Genomic DNA, 14,989 nt, shown 5'->3' on the forward strand with positions numbered 1-14,989 from the left:
CAAAAAGACTTCGCTTTGTTTCCTCTATACCATGACCAGTGTAACAAGACAACAAAATTCCTGTGAGTCAGAAATTTTAGACTCAATACCACAGATCATATATTAGTTATACATAGACATATTCTTATTTCCCAACTCAAACATACGCTTTAAAAGCGCTTGTTTAAGAGCTTTCCTGACTAAAAATAGTTTCCTGTGTCTGTCAAGGCTTTTGCAGCATTAGACCTTAAAGTTGGTGTCTCTCTTGGATACAGGTGATATCTATAAGCTGTGCAGTCATATTAGCTGTTACAGAACTGTGACACAGAAGTGGGAGTTGTCTATTTTGTTGGTTTAGGCTTTTTCTAAGCTCAACAGCTAATTCAATACAGCAAAATTTGCATATGATTCTAAAAAAATTCATGGAAAGATTTCTATATGGAAATGTTTTCTTTTAAAGGGAGAGGTTGTTGCTCAGCCCTTACCCAGTGTAAAGCCTTTAGCAAATTCCTGAGGAATGTATAAAAGACTTACATTCTCATTTACTGTACATCTACACTACACTGAGAAACGTTCAGAGGAAAATTCCCTTGGTCTCCTGCCTTAATGTGTTTTCTTCCAGATTGTCTGTGCACAAGCAGAGTTAATGATTCCTACAAAATCAGTCTGCCTCCCGTCTCAGTTCTGAAATACTTCCTCTGTTCTTTTTTTCTTCCAAGGGGGGAACTTGTCTTCCTCATTTATGGCCCCAGATTACTGATCTAACTCTGTAATGCAATACTTGAACCCTTCAATCAGAACAGGACTATCTACATGGAGATCAACAGAAAATTCAACTCTTTGGAATTCCTCCTATTTTTTTTTGCCTGTGAAGAGTGAGAGAGCTTAATATTATGAAACCAGCAAGGTAAAGAAGTTAAAAGCACACAGCTGCCAGTGGTTTCACTCTTGTTCTTCATCTCCTCTTCCCTCTGTGTGTTTCAGATCATTGCATATTTATCATGTCATAATTTAAATTTCAAGCTCTTTGGCTCAAAGCTTGCATCTTTATTTGATTTTGCTCACAGATTTGGGTATTCACAAAAACAGTGAGAAGAGTACAGCTCAGGAAACTTAGAAAAACTGTGCCACTAGAACACTTTCCCATTCAACAGGGTGTCTGCATCACCTTTCATCTTTATAAACAGTAAGGAGAAATAACAGACTGGTTTGTATCAAACAGACTCTATTGCTTTATTAATCAGTGTTAATGTACAGGTTAATTTTAAAAAAGCTACAGTTTATGAAATGTACCGTCTACTTACAAGATACAAATCTAGGCCAATTGCCATGGTATCTATTGATGCTCACCCACTATAAAAAAACTACTTTTTTTTCTGATATACAAAACCTCAAGCAAACATTCCATGTTAAACATTCAGTAAAGATAACAACATTCTACTACAGCTTCATATAGTGTTTTAGTGCAAAAGGAAGTACAAATATAAAAATACTGAGGCTTGAATAAAAAACCGCAACAACAAGAAAATCCCAAGCAAGCTGTGGAGTTAGAGGTGAGTGTCAGCTATGGGTATTCTTCTAAGCTCTACAATCTGGGAGTTAGCCATGCTGCCACCATCCTGGCTGCCATGACAAGATTCGTTATCACTGACACTGAGACCTGCACCTGAAATAGAGAAAAAAAAAACAAAAATAAGAATCAGTGAGAATGAAATTTTGACAGATAAATGGGGATACTCTGTCCTACTCTGTTTTATTCTGATTATTGAAATGTTTCCCTACCCCACAACCACGTGGTGAGTTTCCTCATACCAGTCTACCATTCTGAATTCATGGATTACAACATTAGCTGACATAGCTTTGTACCATCCAGATATGCTTTTTCATGTCATTCACTTTATTTGTCCCAGTATGTGGTAAAATAGATATTTAGAGGTTGCCTTGAAATCAGAAAAGCATAAATCAAGGCCTGGCTTGGACTGAGTTAATGATCTGGCTGTTAGCATCTGGTATTTCCAAGGACTTCCTCATAAATAATTGGTTTTTAATGATATAATTTCCAAGTTAAACAATAATTCCAGCTGTCTTAATAGGACAGTAATTTCAACAAGACAAAATGTACTGACCAAATATTCTTTAAACTTGCATTCGACAAGAATTGTTGTATTAAGTTTTACTTCTGCCAGAAGACAGAAGTAAATACTAGAATTTTGTCCAAGGGAACCTCCAAAACATGTGTAGAAGAGACCTTGGGAGGCTACCTTGTCCATCCTTTTGTCATAGGACTTCTGCAAGTTTTCTGCTTCCTATTTGTTTGATAGGGATTTCATGTGGGCTTTTATTGTAGGGGAGGTTTGAGTAGATTAGTGTGAAGATTCACAATCCTGCACCAGTTTTTATGAAATGCAAAATTTTTCCAGACCATTTTGTCACAAGAGATCTGCTGAAATTATAAACTTCAGTGCTCTTTAAGCTTCTCTCCTTGAGCTATAGAACAAATACTACACAATACATGAGTTTTGAGGGCTTAAGGTGTCTAGACTTTAAATTTGTTGAGAACTGCATATGAGTATAATGAGGCATCAGGATATCAATACAAATCACTTTCAAGTATGACCCTGCAGTGATGTCATTTACAGATTATGGGGGAAATAATTTGTTTTAGGCAGAAGCAGATCTGTAACTACATGCAGTTCAAGGTAGTTACAAAGGAATGACATCTGGCTGAAAACAGCCCTGAATAGGGTATGCTGGGAGAGGCAGTGATTTGCATTTCATACTGAAAAATATTTTCCAGAGTTTCTATAAGGTATACATTGCATCTCATATTTCTATCTCAGCTGACATTCTAGTTTTTGGTTTGTTCGACAAAAGAAAAGAGTAGTTTAAAATTTTTTTGAGTTCCTTCACCTTTTCCTATGTTCTCTGTTCCACTTTGACAAAGTTTTCTCTTAGCACCCTTTTACCCACCACCCCTAAAGCAGAAAAGAGGTACTGTAAAGTGGGCAGCAGTGTGATGCTGCTTTGCTGTGGGAAGTCAGGCTGCAATTTTGAATACAGAGTTTGGTCCAGAGAACCTGCACAGAAGGTCCTGTAGGACCAGCCAAGTTTTCCCACAGAGGCCTGGACAAAGTCCTGGTAGGGGCCAAACTTGGATCCATGCTCTATGATCCAGGGGTAAAGTGGGTAAGTTGCACCATGATCCTTCTTACACCCCGTTTTGGTGTTTGGGTCATGGAGGGAACATGCATTCACTGACACTACTAAGTCCTTAGGTCTGCATGACCCAAGCTCTTGAGAAAACAACTACTGCCAGAGTATGACAGGAGTAAAAATCCATCAAGATACAGAGATACAATAACAAAGTCAAGATTAGGATCTGAATTATTAAAATACTTGTTTATAAATGAATTGAAGTTGATTTAAATTTGTATGCACATTCAACCCTTTAATTGAGCTAGATCCTAATATCCAAAAGGTGCTTGAAGGTCCTGGGAAAAATAGCCATTGTTTAAATGAGTTATTTTGATTGTTTGATTATTTTAGAAAGGAAACCTGACTGTAATAGGTAAGATGAATCAGACTGCTGTATTTACCACATGGGGATGGATGATCAAGTAAAAACCATGAAGAAAATAAAATACTTCAAATTAAGACAGAACACAATACCTCCTATGGAAGGTGAACACTGAGTGTTGGTGTTAGAAAGATATTTGTCTTACCAGTAGCTATACTGGTAACATGGCAACTTAGCACACGGTTTCCTTAAGAATCTTTTGCTGGGCACTAAAAAGATCAGGTACTGGTCTAATGATATTATAGTATGTATATTATTAAATGTCATATATGTGCAAGTTTTGTCCATGCCCTGTGCAAAGTCAGAGAAGATCTTTTTTGTTACATAGGCTCTTATCAGGAACTTGGTAAGTCAGAGACTGAAACTGGGTACTTTAGGTTTACAAGGGCCTTGCTCTGCTGATGCTGCAAAGACAAAATATGTTAGAGTTGATCCTTTTTAGGAATAAGAACTGAAATGTAACCAGGATACCAGCTTACCAAACAGTCGGCAGGCTGGAAAGGGTATGACTGTTTACACAATTGAGTTTCACAGAGTTCATTGGTCCATTGTGTTCTCAGATTAGAGTGGAATTTAAACTCAATCGGATTCCAAAAAACATGCACTCTTCTAGAGATCCTAGGGTTGGATGGTAGGTATGTAGCAGGGAGTATTACTTTTCCCCAGTTTGTGAAGAAAAATAAGCAAGAAAATGAAGCCTTCCTTTCTTCTCTTTGTGTATGCAAGGACTAGCTGTAAACTGAAAAGTCTCAACTCAGGCTTCAAACCCAGAGAGGTTCCTCCACTGACATCTGCTGGTGAAGGGCTATATTAGTGCATCCCTATGTGCCCTAAACACCAGCTGTTATCATCTGCTTGCTTAGAGATAGCTAAGACTTTAACTAAAACATTTTAAGGGAGAGAGCTTGTATTGTAAGTACTGTACTCATGTCACTGGGAAAACTTTTTCTCTCTCAAGCACTTATATCTTGCTTAATCAATCATAATTTTATTATATATGTGGGATGTATAGGAATAAGCTACACAAACCAAATTTAATTCTTCTTTCAGGGCTTTAACTTCACAGAAATGACACCAAAAGACATCCAGCTTCTATAAAAAAAGTTCAGATTGAACTAAAAATGCTTACTGGGTATTGCGCAGTCACATTCAATAGCCATCACGTAAAATATGTGTGACAACCACAGATGAGAAACTGAATGAATATGCAAACTATCTATCTTTCTTTCCTCTCTTTTTTTCTTTGAAGTGAGCCCTTCAAAATAGAGATGCAGATCAATAAGGCAGGACCTTTGCCACCTACAATCTATATGCCCTGTAACAGAGAGTCTCGAGGATGCTGCACTGAATACCTTTCAGAATTGAAATTTCAAATGTTTCCTCAGGTTCAGGATGGCCATGTGAAATGCTTTATTCTTAAACCAGGCACCGTCAGTGGGGTCACCAAGGTACATAAAATGTTGACTTTGGAACCCTAGCTGTATTAGATTGAAAATCATGAATCATTTTATATAACATTGTCATTGTAACAGCTGTATTTGTGTGGGGTTTTTAACTTAGTAGATTTTCCTAAGTATTCTTCATATCAGGGAAAAATTAGAATATTTGCGTCATATTAAAGAAATACTGGAATATTTCTATAATACTTATCACAACTGCCTCTATTAAGATTAAAAAAACACTGAGGTATGAATGTAGCAGTATTCTACTTAATGTGTATCTGGATACTACCATGGTGGGTCACCCATCACCTCTGGAGGAGTTTGGGTCTCCCTCAAAGGCTTTGCTGTGTTTTGGTTTCACATTTCATCCAAAGGAATGAATTGTTTTGGTTTTGTGCATCACAGAAAGGGAGAGGATAAGAGTATTTGTAAAACACAGATGGAAGTTCAGAAATCAGCAATCATGCATTTATTCATGCTTTAAAGCTTCTCTACCAGAGTACAAGTCCTCAGGGAATTCTAGTATATTGGGCTTTATCCTCAATTACAATAACATATGACTCTGTTGCAATCTGGAAGGCAAAGGTCTTACTAAATTGACTATCAATATAAACCTTGCACAAGAAATCAGAGGGGAAATGAAATCACATTCAAAATTGCAGACTTTTAAAGTTGTTAGTGAAATCAACCAAAACTAATTCACAAATAACTAACTTTCTCAATAGAAGCTGTTTGAATCATTAGGAGAGCCATAAATGAAATACAATAAAATGAATACGTACAAATTAATAAACATTAAAAAAAGCTTTTAGCACACGTCAACGAGCAGGACATGTCCCTAAATTATTTTTCCTACCATAATTGTTTTATTATTTCCTTCACAAAAGCCACCTTGGAGCTGGCCTATCTTCCAAAAGACCTCCAAAATAAAATGGCATGATGTAGTGAGCAGGGTGAATCCCAGCTGTGTATTTCTGTATGGACATGAGCACATTTGATGGAAAGAAGGAATTATTTGGTAAGGCATCCAAATACAATGGCTGCATGATATAAGTAGCCCACTGGATTTCTCACACAAAACAGAAAAACCCTATCACCATGTGATGCTTGTACAAAGCTAGCATAACAGGTGGCTAAGAAACAGCACACTGCTATCCACCTGATTTGCTAGAACTGCAGTTGTAGGCCTCCATCTGGTCCAGTCTGTATTTCAGGTTAATCTGTAATTAGGCCCAGCATTAATGGCTGTGGAAGAAAGGCCTAAGTGCACAGTTCCGTGACACATTCCTTTAGCAACAAGGCTGACTGTGCCAGCACAACTATTCCTGGGGCTGCGCTGCACACTGCAAATTACTAAACAGTGACAAGTTAAAAACAAACTTTTTCTGTGGAGGATTGGTTGATTTTTTTTTTAAATCTGTCTTCATTTCTATAGCTGAGAATGGCAGAAAGGCAGGAATGAAATTTTAGCTTTGCTAAAATTATTATACTCATTCCAAATGATCCAGGTTAAACCTTGTGGCCACAAAATTATTCCCTGTGACCATAAGTTAAAGTTACCTCAGACAGCTCAGAACTACATGAACAGAAAGAAAAGATGAAGCATAATGGGGCATAAAAACATTTTTACAAATTCCTATGCTAATCAGCGCTGATCCTCAGCCAGTCCTCAGCGTGGGAGCACTATAGCACTACTATAGGTAAGTTTTAGTATAGATTGACAGTTTTAGAAAACACAGATAATGGAAGGTTCTGGTTCAGTTTATCAAAGGTAAAGTTCAAACAATAGTATTTTTAATCTTCCTCCAAAAGAAACACCCCCCAGTTTAGCAGGGATAAAACTAGCTAATGTGGGGGGAAAAGCACCTTCTCCCTGTTCTTCCAGAATGAGGAGTTCTCAGCCTTTTGAAATAAAAAGGGTTTGAGAAGCTCCTCACACAGCAAAATACAGGCAAGAGCAGTTCAGAAAAAAGGCATCTTAGCTGCCTTTACACTTTTGCCTATTTAGAGAAGAGGTCCTTGTCTTCCAATTGCCAATGACCACTTTCTTGGAGCAAGGACTGATGTCAAAGGGCCTCAGACTAACTCATGTAGAGTGGGAGAGAGAAGGGAGTGGAAAGAAGAAGAAAAAGAGAAATCTAACTTGACTTCTTGTGGTTTCACATGAGCACAAGCAATGACGCAAGAGAGGGAGAAATGTGGTGCTGAGAGACACAGAGATGAGCTCATTTCAGTGCCTGCTAGCTTAACTATTATCATAAAACTCCTGTTAGACAACAGCACAGTGAATACTTTAGCAGCATAGGTCCATATTGCCAAACAGAGAAAAAAATTCCAGCTTTCCACCACCTCATCTCTCTCTTTACTATTTCCATGTGATTCCTTGCCTCCCTCTCTTTGGCCATGCACTTAGCTGAACTGGAGAACATGTCAGGATGAAAATAATAAAAAAGATTTTTAGTTACAGAAAAGCTTGTTGGGTTTTTTTTTTTGTTTGTTTGTTTTTGGTGGGTTTTGGGTTTTTATTTTTGTTTGTTTGTTTGTTGTTTAAGAAAAAATATATACTGAGCTAGAGGTTGTGTCTGAGACAATAGCGGATAAACATTTACTTTGCTGGTCAAAGATGCTCTAACCTTCCACACCACCTCTTCAGGTAATCTTGTTCAAATGTGAGGCTGAAACCAGATGGGACAGCTGGTTTGGTTTAGAAATCATGGGGATTTTTACTATTGTAACGCTGTGGGGGACACCATGTGGGCACATGAATAAACATAGGTGTAAAATTGTCTGGCACTACTTGAATCAGTAACATAAACAAAATATTTTTCTCCAACAATGGCCTGCAGTCACTATCTCAAATCGCATTAATATGAAATGCTCATAAAAATTATGATAAAATTTTAATAAATAAGACAATAATAGAATTTAGGCAAGAAAATCAAAAGTTGGTATTAGACCTACTTTCTCAAAGAACTTAAAACAAGTTAATTAGGGATGGAGCTTGAAGACTTAGGAAAAAGTAAGTGCTGAATATGTGTTGACTTTTATCATATTTCAGCTACGGCTGTTGCCTTGATTGTTCTTCATGCCTTAAGACTCAGTCTTCTACAGTTTACTAATGCCAACTGATTTACTTAAGTACTAAACATTGTGTAATAAGAGGAGTGTTAGATGTAGATAGTTTCATGTCTTATTAACTATCTATGAATTTCCTTCTTAATATTCAAGAAGTCAAAAAGTAAAAGCTGCCTTCTTACATACCTAGAAAAAAAAAGGTTTTCAACTGTAACTTCTGCACCTAGTTTTGAAAGTTTTGAAAAAAAAAAAAAGACTGCTACTTTTTGCTAGTAGAACTAGTCTGCAAAATGTTTAGAAAAATTAGTAAGTATAAAACAGATTTTCACAAAACAGAATGTTTTGGGTTGGAAGGGACCATAAAGACCATCTATTTCCAACCCCCTGCCATGGGCAGGAATACCTTCAATTAGATCAGGTTGCTCAGAGTCCTATAAAACCTGGCCTTCAACACTTCCAGGGATGGGGCAGCCCTAGCTTCTCTGGATAACTTATGCCAGAGCCTCCCCACCCTCACAGGGAAGAATTTCTTCCTAATACCTAATCTAGACATGCCCTCTTTCAGCTCAAAGCCATTCCCCCTCATCCTGTCACACTATGCCCCCATCAAAAGTCCTCCTCCAGCTCTCTTGTAGCCCCTTTAGGTACTGGAAGGGACTCAAAGCTCTCCCGAGTGCCTTTCCTCCAAGCTGACAATCCCAACTCTCTAAACCTTTCTTCACAGCAGAGGCTCTCCAGCCCTCTGAGCACCTTCATGGCCTCCTGTGGAAATCAGTCCACATCCTTCACATTTTGAGGGCCTCATAATTAGAGGCATTTCCTGCAATGTAAATCAGCTTAGGCTATATAGAGTTATGAACTTACTGAATAAAAATACCTGTTTATTATCAGCATTCCCAGTCTCCCATCCAGTTTAACTTTTCTTGATTCACTGAGGGAGCAAGCTTCTGAAATTGTGTGTGCACATAATCTGCTACTCCCACAAATAACTTGCTGTTGTCTCTTGCAAGGCTCAGAGGTATCCCTAAAGATCATTTAGGTGACCTCCTGCTACCAAGCAAGTCCACTTGTACTTTTCCTGGCTGGGCTTCGGTTAGTGTTTGCCACATCTTATCAGGTAGGATTCCTTTGCCTCTTTGGTTGTCCTATCAGACATTCCTATGATAACTGATCTTTAAGATTTTCACTGGAAATCAGATTATATTAAGATACCTCATTAATTGTATCTCGTGGAATGGTGGCACCATTAGGATAAATAACAACATAGCAATACAGCAAACTTTGAAGGGCAGAGTCACTCACCAGTCTTTAAAGCAAATATTAGGTCATCAAACTCTTGTGATTCCTCATCAGCAACTAATGAGCTGGTACTGTATCCTCCAGAAGGGTGGAAAACATTACCATTTTGTGGACTCTGCTTAAAGGCAGCACTAGCTTGACTAGCAGGCTGCAAGGATGCCCTCTCCCAGTCTGCAGGCACCTGCAGAGTTTAAAAAGACACAAAATTCAGTAAGCATCAAAACTATTTTACAGAAACTGGAAATTATGACCAGAGCTGAACTGAAGACCAAGAGATTTTGGAACAAGATATTCTGTCCCTTCTATAATTAACCAGGAAGCCTTTTAAAACTTTTAAATAAATTTTATCTATATATCTATATCTACATCTATCTATATCTATCTATCTATCTGTATCTCCCTTTCCCTTGCCTTTTCTCCTGTATTGGGTTTTCATGGCCAATAGTGGTAGTGGGAAGGGTTACAGTGGAGCCTACTGGAGTGACTTCTGTGAGAAACTACTGGAAGATTCCTCCATGCCTGGTTGAACAACCCCTGGCAGCTGAAAAGATGTATCCACTGCCACATCTGGGCTAATTAGAAATTGTGGCAATGCCTCTGTGATAACATATTTAAGAAGAAGAATTTTAAAAAGTTATTGTGCAGATGTAACTGTGGCCAGGGAAGAGCAGGGTGAGAATTTGTGAGAGGAACAATTCTTCAGACACTAGAGTCAGTGGAGAAGGAGAGGGAGAAGGTGCTCTAGATGCAAGAGCTGGGATTCCCTTGCAGCCCATGGTGCAGACCATGAGGAAGCAGCTGTACCCCTGCAACCCATGAAGGAGCCCCATGCCAGAGTAGGGGGGTGCCTGAGAGGAGGCTGTGAGCGGTGTTCAGAGACCACGCTGGAGCCTGTCCATGAAGGACTGCACCCCTTGGAAGAAAGATCCATACTGCAGCAGTCTGGGGAGGACTCTTGCCTGTGGGATGGACTCCCACTGGGTAAGTTCATGGAGAGCTCTCTTCTATGTGAGGGACCCCATGTTTAAGTACAGGAAGGACTCCTCTCCCTGAGGAGCTGCAGAAGCTATGGATGATGAACTGATCATAACCCCCATTCCTTGTCTCCCTGTGCTGCTGAGGGAGGAATTAGACCTGGGAAAGAAGGAGGCTTGGTGAAGGGGGGAAGGTGTTTTTAAGTTTTTTTTTTTTTTTCATTATGCTGCTCTGATTTTGTTAGCAATATATAAATTAATATTGCTGAGTACATCTCTATATCATCCACTTTAGATGGTGCTTGGCATCCAGGCAGGGTAAAACCACTACACCTTCCCTTCCCTTTTCCCTTTTTTTTTTTCCTTTTTCCCTTTTTTTTTTTCCCTTTTCCCTTTTTTTTTTCCCTTTTCCCTTTTTTCCCCCCTTTTCCCTTTTCCCATTTCCATTCACTTCCTTTCCCTGTTCCATTCCATCCCATTCCATTCTATTGCAATTTTATTCTAACTTTATTGCAATTTCCAGAAGTTTTGAACATCATAACTCTGAGAAATTAACTACATAAAGCCCATCTAAAACCTATAGTAAGCTGAAAGAATTAACCCGATATTTTGATTTCTCATGACCTCCTTTTGACACTTTAATCAACCTCCATAATAATCTGAAGACTCAAGTGTGAAAGAAGAAATTCTCTATGTGGGATGTTATCAGGGCACAGTAAGTTCCAAGAATAACATGGATAAAGATACCTATTTTTGTTATTAAAATAAATGAAAAAAACCCAAACCCCTCCACCCTGTCAAACCTATAACATTTAGCATCTTATTCCCATGTATTACACTTCAGAACTAATGATGAAATCTCTAGGTACATTTCAATAAACAAGTTAATGACTACAGAAAACTACAGAGCACTCTTACCTCTTCCATGGCACTGATGAGGTTCTGCGTGGACTTGCCGATCTCTCCTCCCACAGCTGGCAGACCACTGCCATGTGTGAAAAATGCTGATCCTGGACTTGTATGCCCATTCATGTCAACAGTGTAGCTTGCTTTCACAGGACAGCAAAGTTGGTTGTGCAGGATAAAATATACCACAAAGACATAAAGGCCCTTAAACAGAGATTGAAAGAGAACAGCAGGCTGTGAAATGCAGGTAGCTTGGTTCAGAGCTTTCTGTGCAAACTAATGGAAGAAATCACTGTCCATCAGAGATCTAAAAGTTACAAGTTCAAATCCTGAGTTCTTCAGATAAAAACACACAAGCACGCACACACACACACACAACACAAACACACACACACAAGAATTTTTAAATTATTATTTAGTTGAACCTACAGAGTTGTAAAGGAAAGCCACAACCCCAAAACCCACAAAACCGACTTGAGTTTCACAGTTATCATAACAGTGAAAATGAGGTTAAAGGCCTCCCTTATAACAGTATTTGGCTGCTGCTCCTTAGCCACAATTCTTCATTTTCTTACTGACCTGCTAGCTTTTTGCAATCTTTACCTCATGCAAACTGCACTGCTGCTGTCACAGATACCGTAACTACAAATTAGATGTTCTGTGATATGCACTAATTCAGCACTGATTTTCATTTCTGATTACAACAAAGGCTCTGCCGTATGCTTCTGCAGTTCTTGTTTAAAACTTGCTAATTTTGACCTTTAGTCCAAGCCAAGACAAATAATATAACCATGTCTTGTGTTTATAAAGAAATCCAGTAATTGAATTTCTCAATAAGAAATGTGACTTACTTTAATTTTTAAGTTGCACTAATACTGTGGGAAAATAATCCACTCCAACTGATAAATCAACTTGTTAAATAATTACTAAAGAAGGGGTTACCAAAATAGTACAGAAAGAAGTCTTTTGCATTCTTACCAATTGCTGCAATACAATTACATTTGCAATGTTTTTTTGTATTCCCATTGTTCTCCAGAACCCTTAAGCCAATTGTACTAAGCAGAAAAATTAATTTTAAAGGTATCCACTGGCATGGAAGTTCTAACTGGGTTTACAAATAGTAATGAGTTTCATCTAATTATATTTGTGAATTCCTAACAAAAGGAATTTTGAAAATACTTGAAAAAAGAAGAGACTGAAAATACCCAACAGCACTTCATGATACATAGACTGATAATTTCTATTGCAAAAATGATACGACAGAATCATCTGGTCCCAAGTGACACATAAGAAAAGCTAATGAGATTCAACAGGATTTCAATCTCAGCTGGTTAAACACTGGAAATACTCTCACACAGCTGCTATAAAACCATACAGCTCTGCTTCTGAGGTTTTTTAAACAGAAAACTACCAAACAAAAGTGCTAAAACCACTAAAAAATTATTTTGAGAAAACATGTGCCTGCTTTTCCAGATTATTGTTTATTTGTCATGACAACTCAGAGCAGTTCACTGAGAGGAAATTTCTTTGTGATACACATAAGTAAATACATTCCATGAAATAGATGTAAACATGTTTGAGACAGTAAAAAGGAACTAAAATATCCTTTCATTCTATAAACAAGTTCAAGGACTCTGATATACTACAAACATAATGGGGCCAGTAAATGGATTTATTTTAATTTAAGTTGTTATGGATATGAAAAGGATAAAACCCCCAAGAAGAACAGATCATAGTCACAATACAAAATTCAGAGCAGCCTCTGGCAGTTCAGTCTCTTAGGGCCTAGCCACAAAACCTGCACATAGATTTCAAGTAGTTTTGTCCTTTTCAAGAAAACCCATTAGCTGATGATGCCACAGAGCCCTGTCTTTTGAAATTGCAGGCATGCAAAGTATTGGTATACAAGGTCCATGACAAATCACTCTCCTCAAATAGCTTCAAGTGTGGACACTCAATTTTCTAAAACAAATACTCATGGAATAACATGTCACAATTATCTCCTTAACTTGGTCTGCATCCTGATGTAATTCTCTGATGATGAAACAACTCCTCTGGGTCCTTCCATAATAATCACATGGACACAGGGAGGTTATTTTAATACCTAAGAACAGGAGAAGTCAAAGCCTGAGACAGACAGCAGAACCAAAAACAGTGTAACACTTCTCCCATCTTGCAAGTTGTTAGAGCAATGTCTTACCAACAGAAGCTCATACCTAATGAAACCCAACACTCCTAAGCAGGCAATACATTTAGACAGGAATTCTTCCTGGACAGAGAATTCCTTGCTTGGCTGGACAAAGGATGGATCTTTCTTTCACCTATATTCCCCTCCAAATCCAGAATCTCAAGAAGATAATGCTCTGTAGATGTGCATTTCTTTGTACCATGACTGTAGTTTTGTTTGAAGCATCAAAAGGGTTTTGTGGCCATATTCTGACAGCCCTGTGTCCCTGTTAGAAACCCCCAGGAAGGTGGTTAGGAAGCTAAAACAAGCCAAATGGTCCTGCCCACGTAGCATTGAGTTCCAAAGACCATACATATGATGGCATGCAGTATGAATTTCTGTTTCTTTTCAAGCCAGCAGCTACCAAGGTGTTTACTCTGAAAGAGCATGGACAGTGGTAGATACTTAGGTTGTTGTCAGTCCAACCACAGCTTTCACAGTTTCAGTGGGTTTTTTCAAAAGCACCAGTCTGAGAATTGCATGATCTTTCATCATTCTTGTGACTCATGTTTCTTTTCACTTCAACCTTTAACACTGTAAAAACAGTCATAAATTGCTATGAAAATAAGGTTGTTGGCATTGTAATATACGTTTTCTGTGTTTTCATATAAACAACTCTAGCCAGCTTGGAACTACTGTACTTTTTCAGAGACTCACAAACCTTGTCCTTGGTGCCTGGACTAAGAATGAAATGAAGACAATAGTTAATTTCTGCTGACAGGCCTGCTGGGAACCTACACCCTCCATAAGGATTGAAAAGAGGTTGCTTAAGGTGTGGATATTAATTAACACAGGCAATATAATTTCTGTTAAATGTATGGGAAATATTATTTTTTTATTAGGAGTTTTCATCAAAAAAACCTAACCTAAACCCAACCCCCAAAATCACAGCCTAGTACCAGCAACCTCCCATTATATATGCAACCTGTTGCATATATAATGGGAGCCATGCTCTTCAACTTATAAGTGTGTGCCAGGGGGCCAGGAAAATCTCTTGGGTCCCGGATTACAATGACTGAAAGATTTTACATCTTTTCATGTAAAATCCTTCCCTTAGGATTTTTTCTTCCTGAGAAGCTGAGAGGCCTCAGGGACAAAATGTAAAAAATGATAGTCTGCTGCTGTGCAATGCATCAGGTGGATTTTTGATTGGCCCATCTTGGATGTTTATAATTAATGGCCAAACAAGGCCGAGATGTCTCGGACAGAGTCTGGGACAGCTGCCTTTTGTTATCATTCTTTCCTTTACATTCTTAGCTTAGCTAGCCTTCTGAGATGAAATCTTTTCTTCTATTCTTTTAGTGTAGTTTTAATGTAATATATATGATAGGATAATAAATCAAGCCTTCTGAACATGGAGTCAACATTCTCGTCTCTTCCCTCACCTGGAAAGCCCTGTGAACACCATCACAACTGACTAATAATCTAAGAGCTTGACTGGGGCCCTATGGAAGGACACGGAACAACTAAACTAAAGAACTAGGACTCCAGAGGATTGGATAGTAATTCT

At 38.3% G+C, this 14,989-nt stretch overlaps 1 protein-coding gene across 1 annotated transcript in view; it reads right to left on the minus strand.

Annotated features, from left to right (window-relative positions):
- Nucleotides 1–1,229: 1,229 nt before the first annotated feature.
- Nucleotides 1,230–14,989, minus strand: part of ADGRV1 (adhesion G protein-coupled receptor V1) — a 302,349-nt gene continuing 288,589 nt past the window's right edge. The window contains exons 90-92 of the mRNA XM_030969486.1: nucleotides 11,265–11,456; nucleotides 9,376–9,553; nucleotides 1,230–1,645 (exon numbers count right to left, since the gene is read on the minus strand). Coding sequence (XP_030825346.1) covers nucleotides 1,527–1,645; nucleotides 9,376–9,553; nucleotides 11,265–11,456 — 489 coding nt within the window. The 3' untranslated portion in view covers nucleotides 1,230–1,526. The remainder of the gene's footprint in view (nucleotides 1,646–9,375; nucleotides 9,554–11,264; nucleotides 11,457–14,989) is intronic.

The sequence above is a fragment of the Camarhynchus parvulus genome, chromosome Z (assembly GCF_901933205.1).
Source record: "Camarhynchus parvulus chromosome Z, STF_HiC, whole genome shotgun sequence".
Taxonomy (NCBI): Eukaryota; Metazoa; Chordata; class Aves; order Passeriformes; family Thraupidae; genus Camarhynchus; species Camarhynchus parvulus.